The following is a 23,245-nucleotide window of genomic DNA, read 5'->3' on the forward strand; positions in this document are numbered from 1 at the left end:
CTATGAAATAATGCATCCTAGCTAAAGCAATAGGACTATGGCCACTGTAGAGCTTTGGGTTCCAGTAGAACCTTTATCCCTGAGTAAAAGGAACAAATAAATACAAGCCGATCAGTGCCCAACACACAAAAGGGTGGGGGGAAGAAGGAGAGAAAGAGAGAGGGGAGGGAAAGAGAGATAGAGGGGAAATAGAAGAGAGAGGGAGGGGAGGAAAAGAAAGGGGAAGGGGAAAAGAGAAAGAAAGAGAAAGAGAGGATAAGAGAGAGAAAAAGGGAGAGAGAGAAAGAGAGAGGGGGCAAAGAAAGGAGAAGGGGAACAGAGGGAAAGAGAGAGAGAGAAAGAGAGGAAGGGAGAGACAGAGGAAGGGAGGAAGAAGAGAAAGAGAAAAAGAGGAAGGGAGAGAGAAAGAAAGAAAAAGGAAAAAGAAAGAAAAAGAAAAGAGGAAGGGAGAGAGGAAGGAAGAAACGAAAGAAAGAAAGAAAGAAAAAAAGAAAGAAAGAAAGAAAGAAAGAAAGAAAGAAAGAAAGAAAGAAAGAAAGGGTCGCGCGTTTCAGCGACGTGGAAGAGGCACTCTGGAGAAGGACGCGCGGTCACATGACCGACCTCTTCCGGGTTCTCTCCTCTGGGTTTCGTCTCCTGGAGCACGTGGGTTCTTGTTTGGAACAGGCCCGGAAGTTTCGTTCTACCGGCTGATTCCGAAGGGCTGAGTTGTGCGGGGGTGGGGGAGGGTGACCGCCTTATCGGGGAAGATATAACCCAGTGCCGGCAGGTTACGGGCCAGACTGACTTGGGGGAGATACCGGGCTTCCTCGCCGCCGCAGGTAGGTCCGAGGACCCATTGCTCCCGCCCCCCCCCCCCCCCCGATGTTAACAGCGCTTCCACGACAGGGTGAAGCCCAAACTGCCTACCAACCGTTTACTTCCAAGTCGGTTAACTGAGAAAATGGTGTGCGGGATCCATCGCGCATTTGCAAAACGCTAATAACGCTTGTTGCGAGATAGTGGGAATACCTATGAACAAGACACGGGAAGATTCAGGTCAAAACTATTTCAACCTATTCCCTATTGAAATATGGCTTCGATTAAAGGGTTTCCGGACCTGACCAAACTCTTTGGATTTCAAATAGGATTTCAAATGCTTCGGTCTACTTTGCCTCTGTTTTCTCTGGAATCAACGAGGGTGTAATTTGTTGCATTAGAGAGTAGCAAAGACTTCTCGAGGGCTGAAATCAAAGCCAGACCCAAGTGAGCCTGCTGCAGCTTATTTAAATCAAAGGACCACTCAAGCACAGTTATCCTAAAAAAACGGTTTTGCCAGTTGGAACTATCAGTGGTAGGAGACTCTCATTTCCAGAGCAACAGGTCAAGCAAGAGCTGAGAGGAAAAAGATTAAGTTTTAGGTTTAAAATTGTGGGACTAGATTCTTTTCCTCCTTAAAATATTACCCAGGATATGGTAAATAAGTAAATAAATAAAAATGGCAGCCATAATGGTGCAGTCAAAATTGAAAGTGTCACATATTTCTGTACAGGTTTGACTTAGCAACAGAAATTCTGGCCTCAATTATTATGGTTATGAGACATGAGTTTTTCCCCACTTTATGACCTTAGCTACCACATTTGTTAAATTAATAACCGTTTTAAAGTGAACCTGGCTTCCCAATATCTATGGAGATTCAGGTCATGGTTGTCCCAAAGGTGCTTTTTTTCAAGAGGCAACTAGACTGTCTGGTTTTTTCTTTGAAGACGTTTCGCTTCTCAGCCAAGCTTTTTGGATGAGAAGCGAAATGTCTTCAAAGAAAAATCAGAAAGTCCAGTTGCCTCTTGGAAAAAAGTACCTTTGAGCCTGGCTTCCCAATAACTTTGCTTGTCAGAAGGTTGCAAAAAGCAATTGTATGATCCTGGGACACTGCAACCATCATAAATATGAACGAATTGCCAAGCATGCAAATTTTGATCACATGACCATCGGGATGCTACAATGGTTATAAGAGTAGAAAATGGTCATCAGTCACTTTTTTTAGTGTTGTAACTTGGAGTGGTCACTAAATGAATATTTGTTAATTGAGAATTACCTGTGTTCATCCAATTGCTGACCATCTATGCTCAGAGATGTCAAACTCACAGCGGTGTTACAAGACGTATCCTGACTTTCCCCCCCTTTGCTAAACTGGGCGCGAGCGTGGCCAGTGCGTGATGCATCCCACCCAGGGGCCGCAAGTTTGACAGCCCTGATCTAGCTCTAGGCAGCTTACAATAAAGTGAATACATAAAATACACAATATAAAAACAAAGAGGCATTCAAGAATTGGATATGTGGTTATTATCTTGACTTTTTGTGACCATAATGTGGGGACACATCTATCACTTTGAATGGAATTGTACTACAACTCTCACAGTCCTTGAGATAGTAAGGAATGCAGAGAAGTTTTTTTAGGAGCTTTCTGATGTGTATGCATATATAGTATACCAATTTGATAGCCATGCAAAGCTTTTATTGAACAGATTGGAATTTTAAAAATAGGTCAGTGGAAATGAATTATTTTGGGGGGAGAGGTGGAAACAGCTATCTATTATCTTCTGAATAACTAGCATTTTTAAAGGGGTATACTCATACTGATTTTCAAGCAAGGTTGATTATATTGGCTGACATTTGTATTTGATATCACTTACAGACCTTCCAGTAATTCCCCCAGTTCTAATGGATATTATCATATATTTTAATACATTTTCTGTGGATTACATGTTCATTATGACATACATTAGACCCACTTTTGAAGATGAAATTCTGAAGACTGTTGTTAACCAAAGTATTAATACATTTTACAACACTTTTTGAATAAATAAGGCCACAGGAAATAGAACTGATTTTACTCCTGTTGAGATATTAGTTAATGGGACTATTTAAATGTATGTTACTTATTCAGTGTATATCCTTCTTTTCAAAGAGTTGAAAGACATAATCAATAAAAATGTTGTCTGTCCCAAAAGCCATTTAGAAGTTTAGAGCTTCAGCTCTATTATTTTTATTTGGAAAAATATTTTATGAATTTCTGGCTTCTGTAATATGCAGTCATAAGATTTGACTAATAATATCTCCTTTACTGAAAGTAGCTGTCAGATTGTATCATTCACATTTGACAAGTAGGCAGGCAGCAAGCTGGTGGGTGCAACATTTATCACCTCTTCCATTTTGGATTTTCTCCTTCCTTCCTTCCTTCCTTCCATCCATCCTTCCTTCCTTCCTTCCTTCCTTCCTTCCTTCCTTCCTTCCTTCCTTCCTCTCTCTCTCTCTCTCTCACTCTTTCTTTCTTTCTTTCTTTCTTTCTTTCTTTCTTTCTTTCTTTCATTCATTCTTTCTCTTTTCATTCTTTTCTTCCTTCCTTTCCATTCCTCTTTCTTTCTCTCTTCTTTCTTTTGTTCCTTTCTTCCTTTCTCCCTTCCTCTTTCTTTCTTTCTTTCTTTCTTTCTTTTTCTTCCTTCCTTTCTTTCTTTCCTGCATTGTGCTGTCTTTCTATGTGTTTTCTTTCTATGCTGCATTGTGGTGATAATTTAATTTGGAGGATTTATATATTGATTTCTAGTATATCTGAGTTGGCTTGTTTCAAGATGGGCGGCAAACAAATACAATCAAGCTGGTTTATGAAATTTAAAAATACACACTGTGCAAAATTATATTTCCATTGAAGTCATGATATGATAAGCATATGTATATATAAATGTAATTAGCTATTTCTCTTCCTCTATAATACAAGAATCAGGAAATGGAGGAGAAAAAAAACAAAAGGAGAAGTCCCAAGTCATCCATGACTCATGTCAGTCAAGTTCACAACAATAAGAAAAACACTGTGCCTTCTAGCAAAAGTACAGCATTTACCAATTCTGCAACCCAGGTTCATTTACAAAGACCAAAGCTTAAAAGGTAAGGTTTTATATGGAATGTGCTACTGGCAATCAAAGCTGGCTAAATTGAGGGCTGTACAATTTTCAGACAGGGAGACATTAAGAGATAAAGAATACCTGGCCCACAAACCATCCAGCTTGCCATGCTGTGGCATCCCCTTTTTTGAAGCTTGTCTGCCAAGAGCTCCTTGGTATGATGTTTCCCACCCCTCTCATTTGGAGAGGGTTATGGATCAGACAAACTCAAGCTTAAGGATGCTGGCCCCTTTTGAAATCATCCAAACTCCATTTATGAATTTAGTCATTAGAGGCAATATTTCATTCTAAACATATTTTAGTTCTATTGGATTGATTAATTAAACACATATATTTATTCTTTAACTAAACAGGAGTTTTGTATTTTTAAAATGGAGTGTGATCTTTACTAGTTGCTAAAATGGTGCATAAAACAAAAAAATACTTTTCTTCCTGTCAATATTTTGATACAAATTTCCATAAGCTCAAGAGCTTCATGGAGCTTTGCATTACACTTCAAGTGGGCAGGGCAAGGAACACAATTTTTGAAGTTTTTCTAGGTTTTAAGGGGGATAATATATATATCCCCCACACACACAAAAAATAGTAATAGTGGACATTTCCTGCCAATCCTGTCATTCCAATAGAAGAGAATATCTGCAGTTTAGAGTTGAACATTGAAGTCTTTGGATCTCTCTAAGCTGGTTGTTTGCTTGCAGATGTTTCATTACCCAACTAGCTGATATCATCAGCGTGAGTAAGTGTGGGGTTTGCTCCCTGTTTTCATACAGCACCTTACCCCGCCATTTTTGGTGGGGATGTAGTTTTCTCTTAATCAAAGAACTACCAAGGAGAATGAATGTAATGAAATATTTGTAAGCAAACAGCCCAGCTTTGAGAGCACCAGGGACTTCACATCCCTATAATTTGAAACAATTAAGGAGGTTCATCTTCAGGGCTTTTCTAATCCCCAGATGCTACAGTTTTCCAGATTTTTTTCAAAAAGCAGGAAAAGCAAAGTGAAGCCATACCTTCAAAGGAAAAATAACATGGCACTACTAGAGCTTCCAAAGATGGATGCCATAGAAGGATTTTAAAAGATTTTTAGACGATGAAACCTGTTAGTTAAAATAATATTTTTAAAGAACCTGATCAAGAGGCCAGACTTCAATTGTGTTCAAGTAAACTTTGCTCTTAATCTTTCACAAAATCCAATCAACACAACACTGTTTGAAAAAAATAATGCTGCTAGGGCAGTCATTTCAGCAGATGGAGGAGATAATTCCAAAAATCATTGAGACAAAGAATAGAAGCAGTGTGTCACTAATATTTTATACTCTCTTCTGCCGTTTTGTTGTTGTTTTGTCATTTCTATATCTGATTTCAAGTTTCACAGAACTACTTGCTTCTGTTTAGGGGTGAAGAAAAACTAACTACAGGACAATTCAAATATGGTCTGAGAAATATCTCAGCTGCTCTGTTGACTTGTTTCTTTTTTATATTTGGCAAGGAATGTTTTAGCCAGAAAACAGAACAAGACATGTCCAGATAAAAGAGATAGCATCCTTTAGTTAGGTCCTGAAATGTCTCTGTTCTAGGACAAATGCATTGCCATTTCAAGGTCTAATGAGCATTGCAGGATGAAGGCAGCAGTGCAAGTTCTGCTAATTATTCGAGCCGAGGAACATTTCCCATAAGTTTTCTTCTTCTTTTCTTAATAATCAACAATGGAACAATGTGTTTCCTCCTGGATTTGAAGTGATTGTACGGTATTATGTAGATAAAAATATTTCTGAATGTAAACTCAGAACACAATCAAAGAAACCTATTTCTGAAGATGAGTTCTTGGCTGCTAAAGATATATTAAAGGTGTACATGTGAATTCCTGTTATGTTCAGCCCTTAAATGGGCTTATATTTTTCTTTCAGGAATAGTGATATGCAATGCAAGCTCACTCTTTTTTTCCTAGTAACTTTGATATCATGTGAGATAGTTTACTTGGCCACTCAGATTTACCTCGAACTGAGTGGCATATAAATTTGATAAATACATCTAGGGATACATCCAAAAGCTTTGATAGCAAATATCCAGGCATGTCTGGAATTCCTGCTCAATGGACAGAGTGCAATTGCAAACAATAATCATAATAACAGGTTCTACTTAAATACAGCATAACTCAGTTTATCCAAAATATAAGAAAGTGAAAAAGCAAGTTCTTCATGAGACGCCCAATAATTCTGCTACTTTTACTGATCAGATAGTAGGTCATGCTGGTCAAGATAAGGTGGCACCTGTACATTATATCTCTTCTTAAATTATTTTCACAAGAGATAAGCCCAAACATGAGGCCAGAAAGATATTACAGGAAGTCGTATGTCTCACTAATCAGCTGAATCTTCAAACATTCCTGTACAATGCAAGAAGGCTAAAAATTGAGGGAGCTGGATATTGCAACAAGGCTTGCATGTTCTCACAAATATTGTCTGGATTTCTGAAAAGGGCTAATACTTCAGCCCTAATAACCATTTTCATTTATTCTTGTACTTGGTACAAGAATAGAAGAGTACAAATAAGAATAATAAGTTATTTGGAACTGAAATGTACCAGATTGGGTTCTTTCAGCTTTTAAGGGCAAAGTGTGGAATTAGCATACTGTAATTAATGTGTACTAGGGTGTATGGTATATGATACAGTATCTTTTTGGGGAAAGTTGGAACAAAGCTAATTCCTATCATGATTTGTCCAAATTGGACACTGCAATAAGATAACTTCACTTAGTGGAGCAATAGAAATAGTTGCCCCATACCAATTAGAGAAGAAAAGGAGGCTTTTCCCAGACACTGAAAACTTTCCTAAGCTATTTAAGCAGTTTCCCATTAGCCTTCTTAATAAAGGAAAATAAAAGTATGGACATAAGCTACCTCCTTGGTAGCTTTAGAAACTAATCCTGAGTTCCTCTAATTAATTGTTTTTGTATATAGGGAGAGAAGGGGTTAAGTTCTTCCTTCAGAGCAGGGGTGTCAAACTCAGCATCACATTGTCATGTGACATATCACAACTCCCCCCCCCCTTTGCTAAACTGGGATGGGGGTGACCAGCGCAAGACGCATCCGGCCTGCAGGCCACGGGTTTAACACCCTACTTCAGAGCATTTGTTGAGGTGGGACATTCAAAGTAGCAAGCAAAACTAAATGACAACTTTTCTGTCTTAGAGGTGTGAAAGAGAAAGCCAGAACACCAGGAGTGGAAAACAAAGGAGCCCAGTCAGCTCCAATCCAGCATTCATTTCTCACAGATGTATCAGATGTTCAAGAAATGGAGAAGGGGCTTCTGAGTCTTCTGAATGACTTCCACTCTGGAAAACTGCAAGCATTTGGTATTTTTATTCTGACTGTTACCTTAGATAAATTACATGTTGAAATGCTCATGTGACCACTGTTGGAAAAAGTGGGACATTGAACACATAACTGAAAGCAACTGCGTGATTTGCTGAAGTCATACAAATTGGGAAATGTTTCATTAAACTTATTTTTTCAAGGCAGAACAAGTTGCTTAGATCAACGTACTGTTGCTATTATGGTACTACCGTATTTTTCGGAGTATAAGAAGCACCTTTTTCCCCTGAAAAAGAGGGTGAAAATCTGGGTGGTTCTTATACACTGAATACAGCATTTTGGGCCTCTTAAAACTCTGCCCCCTTTGCAAAAATGGCTGTGCAGAGCCCTGGGGCCCAGGGAGGGCAAAAATGAGTGGAAAATGGGCCGTTATTTGCTAGTTTTTGCTTCCCCAGCCCCCAGAAGCACTCTATAAACCACCTAAAGGTTATGCATGCCATTTTTTTTGGCAAAAAACAGCCCTGTTTTCATGAAAAACGGGCCATTTTTTGCTTGTTTCACCCCCCCCCCCAGCCCTCAGGAGCAATCTACAAGCCTCCTAAAGGCTATGCATGCCTTTTGTTTGGACAAAAAACGGGCCCGTTTTTGCAAAAAACGGGCCGTTTTTGGGAGGTCTGCAGAGTGCAAAAACTTTTTTTTAAAATTTGCCTCTTCAGAATCTTGGTGCGTTTTATACTCTGGTGTGTCTTATACTCTGAAAAATACGGTACTTAATGGATTTATGTAACAGTTTTCTACTGTGGTGAATACTCAAGATAATTAAAAAAGTATTTAGAAAATGAAAATCAACACTAAAATAGACAGTAATGTTATTTAACAATTCTGGCCCTGGCAACCCTGTTTTGTATTCCATTTTTAATATATTTGCTATCCGAACTCTCTTCAGAATTTATATTTTTAAAGGAGGAATGGAGTTGTAAGAAAATGAGATTTTTAAAAATAAGTTAGCATTCAGAGTAAATTGTCCATAGTGGCTGTGGTTTCATCTGTTAAGACTAGAAAGTAGGGTATGTAACATATATATTTCAGCATTCTATACTCACAGGCCTACATCCTCGCTGGCTGTGTAAGTGATCGTAATACATATTTAAATTAGCTGCTCAAACTCTCCTGAGCCACAAGATGGGCAGAAGTTTTGATAAATAAATAAAATAAATAAATTACTTTATCCTCCCAAAGAGACACAAATTTTATTTGCTACATGTCCAAGCATGGGGAGTACGGTCTGTGTCTTTTCCATCAGTTATGAATTCTAGCTAGATATTTGAATTTTTACATTATTTTCTTTGATTTTTTTTTCTTCAGAAAGATTGGGAAAGCTGAAACAAATTAGAAGGCATAAAACAAATCCAATGAAATGTTTTCTTTAGAATAATGAACACAATGTGACAAAAAGCTGTTTTATTTCTCCCAAATGTCTCTGGTTATGGCTAAGCAATGTGTAGAGGCATGCTTGTAGACTCTTGCAATTCATAAAATCCAATGTGTTTTTCTGGAATAACACTGAAACTGAAGGGAAGCATTTGATCCTAGGAAAAAATACCCCTGGTTTAAAAGATTTGCAGAGAGCTGTCCTGTAAGCGTTGCTTGGTTCGCAGCCCTACTTTCTATTGACTTGTAATAAGTAGGCTTTTATCTAGGGCAGCAGAATACAGCAAAATTCCTGTATGTGGAGGACAAGCAATGCAGTATAGTTCTCAAAGGCAACAGTGAGATGCTTTGCTGTTCCTAGGTGGCCACAAGTGGTGAAGGAAGGAAGGAAGAAGATTCAAGGCTTGATTTGCTTGTGGAATTGTCTGCTGCTGACTTTTTTGTTTAAGATCTTAAGTAAGCCTCAAAGGATAGAAGAAACACCCAGAAATAAAATTACTATGTTACTAAAGCAGTGCTTCTCTAGCTTGGATAAATTGCTCAGGCTCTTTGGATAATAACACACAAATCTATTACCAAATCCCCTCAGAGACATTCAAATTAAAGTGTTTTATCTACAATGGGTAAAAAGGGACCCTTCTGATAAGTGGCTTTGGGTAACAAAGGAAAACATTTTGGAGCGATGGGTTAAAGTATACTATTCCATTTAATAAGCATACCAAACTTGATATATGAGTTATATGCAGATTACATATACATACATTATGGAGATTACATTGTATTTCTGAAAATAGTAAAATGAATCTATACCGCTAAGGATGTAAAAATGAATATGGTACGACTTCGCCACTAGTAGTCTATACTGCAGCACAGGTCTACATGGGACTGCCTCTGAACTTCACCTGGAGCCGGAATGGCGAACCTATGGTACGCGTGCCACAGGTGGTGCACGGAGCCATTTGTCAGGGCACATGAGGCGTTGCCTTGTCAGCTGGCCAGCGCGCATGTGCGCACTGGCCAACTGAGTTCACCCTTTTTTAAAGCCATTTTTCGCCCTCCCCAGGCTCCAGAGGCTTTATAGGAGCCTGGGGAGGGTGAAAACAGCCTCCCTCGCCCCGCCCGGAGGCCGTCCGGAGGCTTCAGGAATTTCCCTAAAGCCTCTGGAGCGCAAAAGCCTGCCCCTACAGGCAAACCGAAAGTTTGGAAAAGATTTCCGGTTTGTTTGTAGGGCCAGTTTAAACCCTCCGGAGCCTTCAGGGACCTTCAGGAGAACCCTGAAGGTTCTGGAGGATGAAAAACGACCCAATGGACAAACCGGAAGTCACCTGAAGGTCCCTGGAGGTTCTGGAGCACTAAAAACGGCCCTACGAGCAAACCGTAAGTGACTTCCAGTTTGCTTGTTGGGTCATTTTTCATCCTCTGGAGCCTTCAGGGAAGCCTCCTAAAGGTCCCTGAAGGCTCCGGAGAGCTTAAACCGCTCCTACGAGCAAACCGGAAGTCCGTTCCCGAACTTCTGGTTTGCCTGTAGGGCCGGTTGTTTGCACTCCAGAGGCTTCAGGGAAGTTCCTGAAGCCTCCGGGGGGACAGGGGGGCTGTTTTCGCCCTCCCCAGGCTCCTATAAAGCCTCTGAAGCTGGGGAGGGCGAAAAAAGCATGGAAAAAATGGAGGGGAGCATCTGTCATGTGCGCTGGGGGGGTCGCCCATTGCATTATGGGTGTGGCATGCCCGCGTATGACCTCCCCCCCACGCTTATGGCACATGAGCCAAAAAAGATTCGCCATCGCTGACCTAGAGCCTTCTGTTGATCCACCATGTGGTAGCCCAGGTGCTAGCTGTTACATGCTGACATGAATACATGACACCTGCACCCTACAATGGCTCTGTTGGTTTCTAAGTGCAATTCAAATGCTGGTTTTAACTTTTAAAGCCTTACGTGACTTAGCCTGAAGATAATTTCAGGATCACCTTATCTACCATATGTTGTAGTAGAACCTGCTGGTGGCTGCTCACATCTTCAAAGTTAATAGGCTTGGTGACTCACAGGTTGCTTGTCCTTTGGTGCGCTTGCATTCTTGGAGAGTCTTTTCCTGGCAATTGTATCAACACCCACACTTCTGATTTTCTGTAAGCTATAGAAGTGGAGCTTTACAGAGAGCTTTTGAGATTTGAGATGGTATCATAAACCTCCCTTAGGGTTGGCTGACTATTTGTAATTCATTTTCTCTCTCTCTCTTTTTATTGTGAACGTTTTATGCTATTACATTGATGGAAGGGGTGAACTAACAAGTGTTTTCTTGAATGCGGTGAGGTAAATCCAATAAATCATATTTATTCATCACCCCACAAAACCACTTTTAAAAAATGATATGTGGCTTCAAAGCCTCCACAGATGCCACATCTTTAGCTTGGGATCGCCTAAAGAAAGCAGAAAACCATCTGCAAGATTTATGGAAGGACAGGTTCAGGGAGAATTACTATGAAGAAGAACTAAATTATGGGGTTATCAGATCTTCAAAGGGGAACATTGCTTCTATGCTGTTTCAAGCGAAGTACTCTTTTGAAGCTGGTTTGTGAAGTCATGTTGCCCTTCAGTTCTGAAGAGTAAAGGACTGGCGCGATGTTGCACTTTGATCATTTTCTTAATCCTCCTGTAGCAGTTCTGATCTGTTTGTTAGCATGATGGAAAGTTAATACTTTTAATTATTATCAAATCTTTGGCTTAATGCTCTTTTTATACCTTTGTTTACTTCAGGAAATGAATGTTCTATTGAGCAAATGGAACATGTAAGAGAAATGCAAGAGAAGTTGGCCCGCTTGAATTTGGAGCTTTACGGAGAGTTGGAAGAACTTCCTGAAGATAAAAGAAAATTAGCTAGTGACTCTAATCTGGATAGGTTGTTGTCAGATGTAAGTATAATCAGGGTGCAGGGAGCTTATAATAGAGGCTTACAAAGGGTTTGTTTCAACCGTCTCAAAGGTGCTTTTTCAAAAAGCACTTTGTTTTTCCTTGAAGATGTTTTGCTTCTTCCGTTCTGTTTGTTTCAAACAATTTTACCACCAGATTTTTAAAGAGTGACCCATTTTAACAGCAAAACTATCTCACAGTGCTCAAAATATCCTGCCTTGCATACAACCCTGTACTTTTGTGACATTTTATGTTCCAAATTGTACAAAATGAAGTATTTTGCACACTCCTAATTGATAGCAGAGGCGCAAAAATTCCCCTGACTTCAGGTCTGTTTTTCATCCTTCAAAAACATGTGGCTTTGTTATTTTTGTAGCGTTTGCATAATATCAAAATTACATTGTTCAAACTATCACCTTTTCCTTCATAAGTGAGGGTGCACTGACAATGAGATATTTTCCCAATATTATACCACCCTCTATTGATAAAGAAAAAACACTGCAGTCTTCCTTTTTTTAAACAGGAGAATACACTTTAAAAGGAAATTATCATTCCGTTTTTTGTCTCCTCACTAAAACCCTTTAAATACCATTAAATTTTCATAAATTTCAGCATTACAATCTCTGGAAGAAACAAAAAGAGGTATTGTTAGGCTTCAGATATCTGTTTTGCATTCTGTCTTTGTGGTATCATTACATTTGCATTTGGAAATTTGGTAAAGGATGAAAGTTGAATCTAATGTGGATTGCAAGATTAGTTTAGTTCTGTCACAAATATTTGAATAACAAAAAATGATTAAATTGGTGGGCCCCTGTTGTTTCCCAAATTAGAAGTCTCCTGCAGAAAAGGCAAATTCATTGACGAAAAAAATGTTCTAGTTTGGAAACACTGCAGAACAGTGTGGGGACATTGTTGTGGGAAATTGACATCCAGTTCTTTCCCTAGTTGGGGTTCCAGTAGATCTCCGTCTCTTTCCTCAATATAATTAAGCCTTACTGATAAATTATCTGGACAATTAATAAGTGCAACTTTTTATATTTCTTTCTACTGTAGCTGGAAGAACTGAATTCTTCTATGTATCCTTTTTGTGAAATGTCCAGTCTTAATCAAATAGCGCTCTAAATGCAATAGCTTATTTTATACAAAGAGTAAAATTAAGTGCATGTGAGGCAACTGCATCTCAGTCTAAGAATAGTTTGTTCTGTTTTGTCTTTTTAAGCCTGCAACCGAGAAACATTTAACATTTCTTCATGATTTACAAGTTAAGAAACAGTGTGATTTACTGCATATTTGGGCTGTAAATTGATTTCACACGCTTCCCACAAAACCCTTCTCAATATTGGCCTGAATAATAGTGGAAAGTCATTTTTTGGTTCAGTAATATTTATTTATTTATTTTTTATTTCTAAACCAACAAAAACAGACAAAGACATAAAACACATACAACCTTCTTCCGTTTCACATAGTGTGTCATTTGATTACAAGATTTTGTGCGTCCTTTCCATGGTCACCACTTATAATTATGTATCAAATCACAAATTATTCATTATCATTATATATCAATTATTCAACTGTAATTGTTATCCCTTAATTTTAAATGAGTTATTCTAAGTAATAAATTCATACATACAACATCCTTTTGCATCAATAGTTCAACTCCAATTGTTATTTCTACATTTTAAACAGAATATTCTATATATTGAGATCATACATCACTCCATTACATCGTTCCAATCTGTTTAACAATACTAAACCCTTAAAGTATTGCATATATTATTCTATTATTCTTTTTTTTTATTGAAAAAGTTTTATTCAAACATATTTTCCCCCTTTAAGCCCCCCACCATACAGTGTAAATCCCATACAGATACTATACCCCCTCCCCTCCCCCCAGCCCCCCCTAAAAAAAGGAAATTCAAATATTATACCAATTATTTTACCCCCTCCCCCTGTCTAAAAGTAGATTACTCATACACATATTGTACCCCCTCTCTTCCCAACAATCACAATATAAATTTCTCTTAGAATAATAATAGCCCATCAATCCCTTCTTCTAAACTAATTTAACATATATAAATCATAATATAAATTTCTCTTAAAATAATATTTCATTAATCCCATCTTCTAGTATATTTATACATATAACCCCACCCTCCACCCTAACCCACCCCCACCTCCCACTCAACCCCCCCCCCTGACTTCCACTATACACCACTCTAATGATTCCAAGCATCCCATGTATTATTTACTCTAATCAACTATCAGTCTAAACAATCTTAGCTAAAGGCTACATAATACCTCCTAGTCTGGTACTTATTCTGTATATAATCAATCAATTTTGCCCATTCCTGTGTATAATTCTCCTGCTTCTGATCTTTTAAAAAAGCTGAAATTTTTGCCATTTCGGCGAACCCCGGGGCCCTAAGAAACCAGAAGATTATAGGCCGATATCTCTTCTGAATACAGATTATAAAATATTTGCTAAGGTACTAGCCAACAGATTGATGCCGGTTATTCAAGAGATTATTCATCATGATCAAGCAGGATTTATTGAAGGCAGACATATGAAGGAGAATGTAAGGCAACTCATAGATTTAATTGACTATCTTGATAAGATTAAGCAGATCTCGGCAGCGCTGGTCTTCTTGGATGCAGAGAAGGCCTTTGATCGAGTGAACTGGAATTTTCTAACCAAGACTCTGGAAAAGATGGATATGGGACCACGATTTCGGCAGGCGATTGGAGCAATTTATCAGCAACAAAATGCACAACTTATTATTAATGGAAATCTGTCAACAACTTTCGAGATACAAAAAGGTACAAGACAAGGTTGCCCATTATCTCTATTCTATTATTCTTAAAATATAAAAGGTTCTCCAACATTTTCCATTGCCATGATTTTTTATCAAACCATTGATAGAACAAGTCCCAAACCTTGTAAAATTGTTCATCTTCTTGTTCTCTAATTTCAAATGCTATTCCTTGACTCCTTGCTTCAGACAGAAACTTCACTTAGCAGATGTTCAAGATCTGCCGAATACCAGCACAAGCTAAATCTACCATTTTCTTGCTTGTTTTGGGGATCCAAGTTCCCGTATTTAATTTCCAGCAGACTGTTCCTTGCTTCTGTAACAACATGTTGAAAATAATTAATATGTGCACACATTCCTCTTAGCAGATGTGCATTGTTGCAGCCTTGTCAGGCTTGAAGCTTAGGGTACAGTATGGCCATGTTTTGCTGCTATGCTTTGTATTGTTGCCTTATCCTCTGTGAAAAGGGGGGAAAACTTGAAAGAGAAGTTCTAAAATGGGGGAAAAAATCAGTATTGATTAACAATGGTGTGCCTGCTTCCTTTTCCACAATGTAGACAATCAGCACATGCTCAGTGATGCCATTAAATGAATGTTTAATTTATTTTATCAATAAAATAATTTTAAAGACCTCTGCTTTCTATAGAATGTATGTTACTATGTGTACCTTTATTTATGCATTGAATTTATAAAGCTGCCAAATTCATAATTTATTACTCTGGGCAGCAGATACAAGTAAATATCCAATAAATATAAAACCAGCATAATAAACTACAACAGCACACAGATAACCAAGACTAAAAATAGCCCTTAGACTTATATACAGCTTCATAGTGCTTTATGGGCCCTTTTAACAGGTTTACAGAGTCAACGTATTGCCCCCAACAATCTGGGTCCTCATTTCACCAACCTCAGAAGGATGGAAGGCTGAGACAACCTTGAGTTGGTGAGAATCAAACTCCTGGTAGTCAGCAGAATTAGCCTGCAATATTGCATTCTCAGCAGTGTGCCACCAAGGCTCAAATAAACACTCCTTCATAATTGAGTGGGTTCAGTTACCATCTTGGTCCAAGACACAAGAGTAAAGCATCTCTTCACAGCTTTACAAAACAGTAGTAGAATCAGAGTGCCTGTACCTTAGGGGTGGGGAAGAAGCTCATCCCAAAGAACAGATGTTTCAACAGTAAAGGTGTGGAGTCTAGGTCCCATTAGATAACTCTGCCTCAGGGGACCTGAAGCATGTCTACTTTGCTGAGTTGCATGAGCAGAAATAGCTGAAGATGGGCTCATATCCTGCACATAACTCAGCCCTCGGAGCAAGGGAGAAATTGCACTACATTTTCATTACAGCTTTACATTTCATTTATCACTTGGGAGCCCTTGTTATTAGAAAGAACGAGTTTTCAGGTGTACATTGATCTCACCCATTTAATAACCTTGAGTGAGAAAACAGTCTCAGACATTTGTCTGCAAGCAGACAACCAAGCTCAGAGAGTAACAAGGATTCCACAATGGTCTCTGTTGCGCGTGTGTGTGTACATATGTGTATGTATGTATGTGTATACATATACATATACATACATGCATGCTGGTCTTGTAATCGGGTTGTATTCGGGAAATGAAAGTGTGACGGTATGGTGTTCAAATTTTCCACTTCTAGTTGCTTTCAGGTAATTAGCCGCCTATATCTGCATGGTATTATTTTCAGCTGATTGATGAAGAGGAAATAAAAACCAGATGCCAGACACTTATTGTGTGAAAGTGAGTGGTTTCATATGGAAATCATTATATTGATGACAGATTAGCATCATAGCTTGATTCTCACAGTAATAATACCCTTTCTCTGCTGAGCTTTACTCATCTGGTCCCTTCCATATAAGTGGAGACCACAGTAATTCTCACCATAATAGATATTGACAGGTTTTAATTGTTTCAGAGGTGTTATTCAGTGGTAAGTTGCTTCTGTTTTCTGGAAAATTGAGTCTCTACTTTGTGTTGCTGTTTGATGTGTTAAAATTAGTAACAATATGGATTACTATTTGAATACTTGATACTCATGGAAATTGCCACTGGGGATGTGGCACCTCTTCGTGTTATGGTGATGTCCAGGTAAGCAAAAGAACACCTTGATCCTTAGTCTAACCGAAGTAGTCAAGGTGACCACTCAAGATTGCTTTCTCCCTATCTTTTATATCTCTATAAAACCTTTCCATTAATCCTAAAAATCAGGAGATTTTCTGGGAAGAGATAGATAGGATTGCATTTGTGTTATATGATATGTCATATATTTAAATGATCTCAACTGCTAAGTAGAGTTGATAGTTATACACACATACAAACCAAGCATCCTGGACAGCACACAGCTTCCCCACTTTAAGCATACATCCCCCATTCTCTTCTTAGCATAGGTGACCCAAAAGAATGGTGGAAATGGAACAAGAAAAAGGGTAGATTCACTGGGGAAGAGTAAGAGAAGCTGATCACAAAACTGAAATAAGATGTGGGGAAGGAGCTGTGGTGGGATTCAAATTTTTTTACTGCCAGTTCTGTGGGTGTGGAAGTGGAAGGAATACTGCAAAATCCCCATTCTCAAAATATCCGCTACCGGTTCTCCAGAACCTGTCAGAACTGGCTGAATACCACCTATGGGAAGGAAGTGTAACTGGACAGGAAATTAAGGAAAAGTTGGAGTAGACTTGCTTAGAAGTTACAGAGAACACTAAACTCGCTATGAGTACAGCCTTTTTCTGCAGGCATTGCTTTTGTTGCCTGTGTCCTGCAGCTTCTATTTCTACAAACTACAAGAACCCATATGTTTACAGCTTATTATTTGGAGAGATCTTATTTCCACTTAACAGGTTTCCACTAATGCAAGGGGCTTTTTCAATCCAAGCTGATATTGTTTAAAAAGGAAAAAGTAGAAGGAATTTGCAGATGTTTTCTTTTGGGTTTCTTTTTAGCAAGGAAAAAGGGCATAGTATAGGAGTGTCAAACTCAAGGCCTGCAGGCTGGATCTGTGCCAGCAACAATGTATGAAAGTTTGGTTTTTTAAAATTCGGCCTCCCTTTCTAGGAAGATCTTTATCTCTCTCGTTCTCTCTTTTTTATTCGAAGCCCCATCAGAAGAAATACTGTTGTACAGGTTGATAGATATAGTGCTACAGTGCCATGGAAATCCAAGGAACTTTGCCCTTGTAAATAGATTCAAACTGGACAAGAAATATTTTCCTCTGGTCCTGAGTCAGACAGTGTTGGCTAAAAGCCCAAGGTATGTTGTATTGTGTACATTGGTTCCTATGGAGATGTGGAGAAGACCTTCAGCCAACAGTACTTCTGGCTTTTCTCGGAAGGGAAAGATCCATCAATTCTTAAGGTAAAGTAGTTGATCTACCGGTGATTATTTATTTGTTCGAACGTGTGAATGGATAGAGAGGATACTGAGGGGTCGGGATGTGTGTATTGTGTGTGCTGTGTTTCAGAAACTGCGGAGTTGGTATTTTCTTAGACTAAAAAGAACAAAATACATCATAATACTGAATCCCAAGACTGGTGCACAAAAGCTTAATTTGTAGTATAATTCTAGAGGTTAATAGGATTCAAATTCATTTCAGAGTGCAATTGTTTCCCTTATAAAATTTATAATCAAAACATTCAAAATTAGCCTACCAAAAAGAAAGAGTGAAAACAAGATCGAAACTTGGAATGTTAGAGGAGGAGGAAAATTTCCCCTTTTTGCTTTTCCAGTGAACATTATTGAGCTTTAATCCCTCTTCTTTCTATCCTGTCTTCCTTATATTGAGGTGGTCACTCTTCTCCCCACCACCACCAACCACAAAATCCACAATGGAGCTTTTGAAAAGAAAAAGTGTATGTTTTAATAAGAAACTAATAACTTAGTATTTGATTTCGCCCCTTCCACACACACATATGGGTAGTAGTCACTGATTTATTTCCTGCATTTTAACCCCATGTTTGAAACAATTCTTCCTCCAAACAGTTTGTGTAAGAATGAAAAAAGGGTCCATGTACACAGTCTAGAACAAGTGATCCAAAGCTCTTCAGCTCATTGACCCCTTCCTGATGTTTCATACTGTTAATAGCTTCAGAGAAAAGTACCTTAATATTTCTAAAGCAAATGTAAAGATAGAAAAGGTGAACGGGGATTTCTTCAGATGTACAGTATGTAGAGCTCACCCAATAGCATCAGGTAGTACCAATTTTTGGTCCAGTTACTAATACTGAGGATAAATTAAAATACCACCACAGTTTGTCATGTGGCCAAATTATCATGATGCAAATAAATGGATGTTAATATCACACTCAATATGGATTGATGGGGATCCAAGTAATATTTGAAAAAAACAAAGGATGTAGCGAAGGTAAAGTGTCTATTTGCTCATTCTGATAAAGTTACTAACTTCTAGAGATTACCCATGAGGTAGCATTCCCAGTCTAGAATTCATACTTCAACGCCTTCTGCACATTATAGCTCCTCCCAGAACTTGCACAAACAATGCCCTTTTTGATAGGGGGACAATGGGTGTTGTAGGCCCAGTGTATCTGTCAGATTACAAAAGGCCAATATGTATTTATTTATTTTATTTTTATCCAGCTTTTACTATTTTTACAAATAACTCAAGACAATGAACATATTCAATACACCTTTGCCTTCCTATTTTCCCCACAACAACCCTGTGATGTGATTTGGGCTTAGAGATGGCCCAAAGTCAACAAGTTGGACTGCACAAAAATCAATCCACGTTTTATAGTTCTCTCTGCGTGTGGTTTTAAGCCAGTTTTGACTGTTAGACTGTTTGGACTAGTCCCTGTGTTTGTAACTGGTTTACTATTGCCTTCATCCTAGGGCTAAGAGAGTGACCCAAATTCTGTTGAAACTGGCTCAGATTCACAGAGCAGGCATTGTATCTAAGGCAGGATTAATATTCCTGATTTCCAGGTTTTTTATCCTGCTGCCAATGACAATAAACTGCCTCTGTTTTACAGTATTGCCCTATTTTAATCAAACACCATATTTTGTTTCCACCACTATTAATAATAACATTAATAGTATAAATATGAAATCCTATGTTTCTTATTTTATAATAAGATCTATATTTCAAAAATTGACACAGGAGATCCAGAATAATTTGAAGAAACTAAAGACACACTCCAAATGTTCGTCTTGTTTTTAGAGGTTTTGTGATTAGGATGTAGATTTTGGTTGAATTTAGAACTCGGCATTTACTCTTGAGCATGAAAGTTACACCATTATTCCATTTCTAGCCACTAATAGGAATCTAATTGATGTGTACAACAGAATTAACAGCAGACGAAAGTGACTATTACTTGAATAATTATAGTTCATACAATATATACACCTCATGGTAACATTTGAAAAGCTTAGGACACCCTATAAGAGACAGACAGAGTCCACATCAAATAATGGAAATCCTGCATACACGATTCAGTTCTTGGACACCAATTGAAAATAAATCACTCAACAATCAGGTGAGTTAATATTAAATTAACACTTAGCACTTAAACTGCTAAACTTTTGCTTTTCAATTTAATATTTCCAAAACTTTCATAGCTTGCTTGTCCATTAACAGCAGGATGGTTTTGTAGTTTGTTTAAATGTTTCCAGAAAAAAAAGTACTCTATATGCCAGTTTGTTGTAGCAGAACTATGCATACTATGAAATTGTGGTACCTAGTTCTGCCTATAACTGAAGACTATCATAGTAAGACTTCATAAAAGTGATTGAGTTCTGCTTCTCACCTTCTGATTTCAACCAAGAGAATACGTTTGTTATTTTAGCACTTGCTAACCTAGGGGTTTTGCTGCGTGCAGTAAAAACATGCTGTTGTAGACAAATATTATTTTGATGCACATTTCACCTGTGGTTTCTATATTCTTACGTAAATCTGGAATAAATACAGTTACCTAATACAACTGTTGTTCTTTTTTTCTTTCTTTTTTTGGCTGCTAACATAAAAAACAAATCTGTTAAAGCAATCTCATATCCAAAATGTTTCTCTCACCACAATCAATTGATGCAACATTGTTTTTTAAAAATACATTTGATTGCTTTTAAAATAATAACAAAAAAAGAAAAAAAGGGAATAAAACACAAAATACATTCCAAAAATAAAGTGATTACTTAAAAATCAGTGAAAAGTATATTGGATGCATAAACATATAAACATGCATAATGTTTGCATTATGTTACAGCGGTGGGTTCAGCCAGTTTGCTCCAGTTCAGGCGAACTGGTTGTTAAATTCCCACCCCGCGCTATCCAAGTGAATCCTTGGATGCTATGCTGCAATAGAGAAACGGGCAACGGAGCGGCCAGCGTGAGAGAAGGAGACTGCTTTCTCTATTTCTTCTCCCTGATCCTCCTTCCCTCATGTTGGCCACTCCATTTCCTGTTTCTCTATTGCAGTGCAGCACCCAAGATCCACTTTGATAGCGGGCCGGGGGGTGGGGGATTTAATAACCGGTTCTCCCAGGGTCAGGTTGGCTGATGCGAGAGGCTCATCCCACATGTGTGGCGGAGCTGGAGAACAGGGATAGGCCATGCCTTCCACAACAGCCAATCTGACACTGGGCAAACCGGTTGAATCTCACCACTGGTTATATATATATAATTCCAACTGTTTACTGTATATTTACTCTTATAATGACATACTGTGCAAGAAAAGAAATACTAGCATTAAACACTAACTGTGTGCGTTGTATACAGTCTTGTTCTGTCTTGAGCTGTGGTGGCACAGTGGTTAGAATGCAGTACTGCAGGCTACTTCTGCTGACTGCTGGCTGCCTGCAATTTGGCAGTTCGAATCTCATCAGGCTCAAGGTTGACTCAGCCTTCCATCTTTCCAAAATCGGTAAAATGAAGACCCAGATTGTTGGCAGCAATATGCTGACTCTATAAACCACTTAGAGAGGGCTGTAAAGCACTGTGAAGTGATATATAAGTCTAAATATTATTGCTAAGTGCTATTGCTAATACCTACAGTTGGAACAGAAGTACAGTATTCCATTCCTCTGAAGGTCTACAAATTCTGCTATCTTGCCTGTAGAATTATAATGTTGACTGTCTACTATTGTTCAGCATGCTCAGTTTCCCCCCCCCCCCAGTGATTTTCCTTTCTGCTTTTTATTATTATTATTTTATAACCTAAGCCACACTGTATAGAATTGGGCAGGTTCAAAATTTAAATCAATCAATCAATCAATAGTATTGACATCAATTTTAGCAATTTTACTAATTTACTAATTTTCTGCTTTGTATATTTTGGATTTTTGATATAATAAAGAACTACTACTACCACACTTCTTCCCCGCCCCCCAAATAGTGTTACAAAATAAATCAAAATGGCATGCTAGTGGTATGCTACAAAACTAAATGCCGTCCCTTAGCATTATGCTTACTAATACCGTAGTTTATTTATTAATGATAACTTTTAATAATATCTTAGGATCCTAGATAGGCCTAAAACAATGGAGCTCAGTTGAAAGAGAGTCTGTATACTACGTACACATGATAAATAAACAGCATGGGTCAGTGATGGCAAACCGTTTTCTTCTGGCGTGACACAATTGTTTGTGTGCGTGCTATTGTGAGCATGTTATTGCACACGTGCATGTGCCTACACCAATTCAAACCTCCCCGCCCACCTGCGCATGTGAGCACAACCCTCCCGTGCATGTGCGCACAACCCCTCCCCAGGCTCCAGATGCTTTCCTGAAGCCTGGGGATGGCAAAAATGGCCTTCGCCAGCCCCACCCCAGAGGCCCTCCAGAAGCGGATCATTTCTGAACTTCCGGTTGGCCCGTTGGCCCGTTTTTCGCCCTCCCCAGCCTCCAGAGGCTTTCCTGAAGCCTGGGGAGGGCAAAAACAGGCTCCCCAAGCCCTCCAGAAGATCGAAAATCAGCGGGTGCCAGAACTGATGGCTGGCGTGCCAGCAAATATAGCTCCATGTGCCACCTGTGGCACGTGTGCCATAGGTTCACCATCACGGGCATAGTAGAAAGTAAATGAGTGTTCTGTGACTGATGCCTGTTTTGTGTGTGGTCCTCATATATGCTGCAAAATCAAGCTTTGGAACAAAATCCTTACCTTCAAATGAAGTTCTGACTGGCTGGATGTTCTGTGACTGATGCCTGTTTTGTGTGGGTGGTCACGATTTATTTTGAACATTTCAGTGGGGTCCCCAGACCATAAAGATTTTTTGCCCCTAGTCCAGGTTGTTTTACCAGTAGGAAATAATCCAGCGAGTCAGAACTTCATTTGAAGGTAAGGATTTTGTTCCAAAGCTTGATTTTGCAGCATATATGAAGATCCGTGGTCCTCCAGATATAGTAGCCAAAGACATTAGTACTGTCCAACACAGCCAATGTTGAGGGTTATTGACAATTGAAGTTAGCGATGTCTAAGGACTCCAGATTATTACCCAAGTTGCATCTTATAATGAGGTTATAAAGTGACCCTAAAGTGAAAAAATTAGCAGTATTGTATGTGGAATGGTCTAATATTGTATGTTATTGAACTATATATTTTTATTTTAAAATATCATGTGGCTTTGTTTAGCTTTATCAGGAAAGAATCAGACTTGTAAGCCACTGGTTTGACTTGTGGACAGACAAACAACGCAAGCAATTTCTCTTCTTGATATTGAACCAGTGCAGTAAATCACAGCTGAAGTAAGTGAGCCACTTGCTTTATTTTAGTACTAGGCTTTGGAAAATAAAAAGTATATTATGCAAGGGCACCTCCTATAATATAAATTATTTACTGCACCGTTGTTTGCCTTTTCTGGAGCCCAATCCTATAATTAGCTGGA

At 38.6% G+C, this 23,245-nt stretch overlaps 2 protein-coding genes across 3 annotated transcripts in view; both read left to right on the plus strand.

Moving 5' to 3' along the window:
* The first annotated feature begins 667 nt into the window (after nt 1-667).
* On the plus strand, nt 668-15,030 carry CCDC28A (coiled-coil domain containing 28A). 2 transcript variants are annotated; one of them, XM_081943379.1, is made up of 6 exons: nt 668-821; nt 3,755-3,921; nt 7,130-7,293; nt 11,436-11,590; nt 12,642-12,664; nt 14,588-15,030. In XM_081943379.1, exons 2-6 carry the CDS (start codon nt 3,764-3,766, stop codon nt 14,640-14,642), a joined length of 555 nt encoding a protein of 184 aa, XP_081799505.1. In that variant the 5' UTR covers nt 668-821; nt 3,755-3,763; the 3' UTR covers nt 14,643-15,030. The 2 variants fall into 2 exon arrangements, with proteins under 2 accessions (XP_081799505.1, XP_081799506.1); XM_081943380.1 differs by having other exon boundaries at nt 14,592-15,030.
* A 2,678-nt stretch (nt 15,031-17,708) lies between these two features.
* ECT2L (epithelial cell transforming 2 like) overlaps nt 17,709-23,245 on the plus strand; it is a 53,059-nt gene continuing 47,522 nt past the window's right edge. The window contains exons 1-3 of the mRNA XM_081940563.1: nt 17,709-17,771; nt 19,682-19,906; nt 22,993-23,105. Coding sequence (XP_081796689.1) covers nt 19,841-19,906; nt 22,993-23,105 — 179 coding nt within the window. The 5' untranslated portion in view covers nt 17,709-17,771; nt 19,682-19,840. The remainder of the gene's footprint in view (nt 17,772-19,681; nt 19,907-22,992; nt 23,106-23,245) is intronic.

The sequence above is a fragment of the Natrix helvetica genome, assembly GCF_964273705.1.
Source record: "Natrix helvetica genome assembly, chromosome: 2".
Classification (NCBI taxonomy): domain Eukaryota; kingdom Metazoa; phylum Chordata; class Lepidosauria; order Squamata; family Natricidae; genus Natrix; species Natrix helvetica.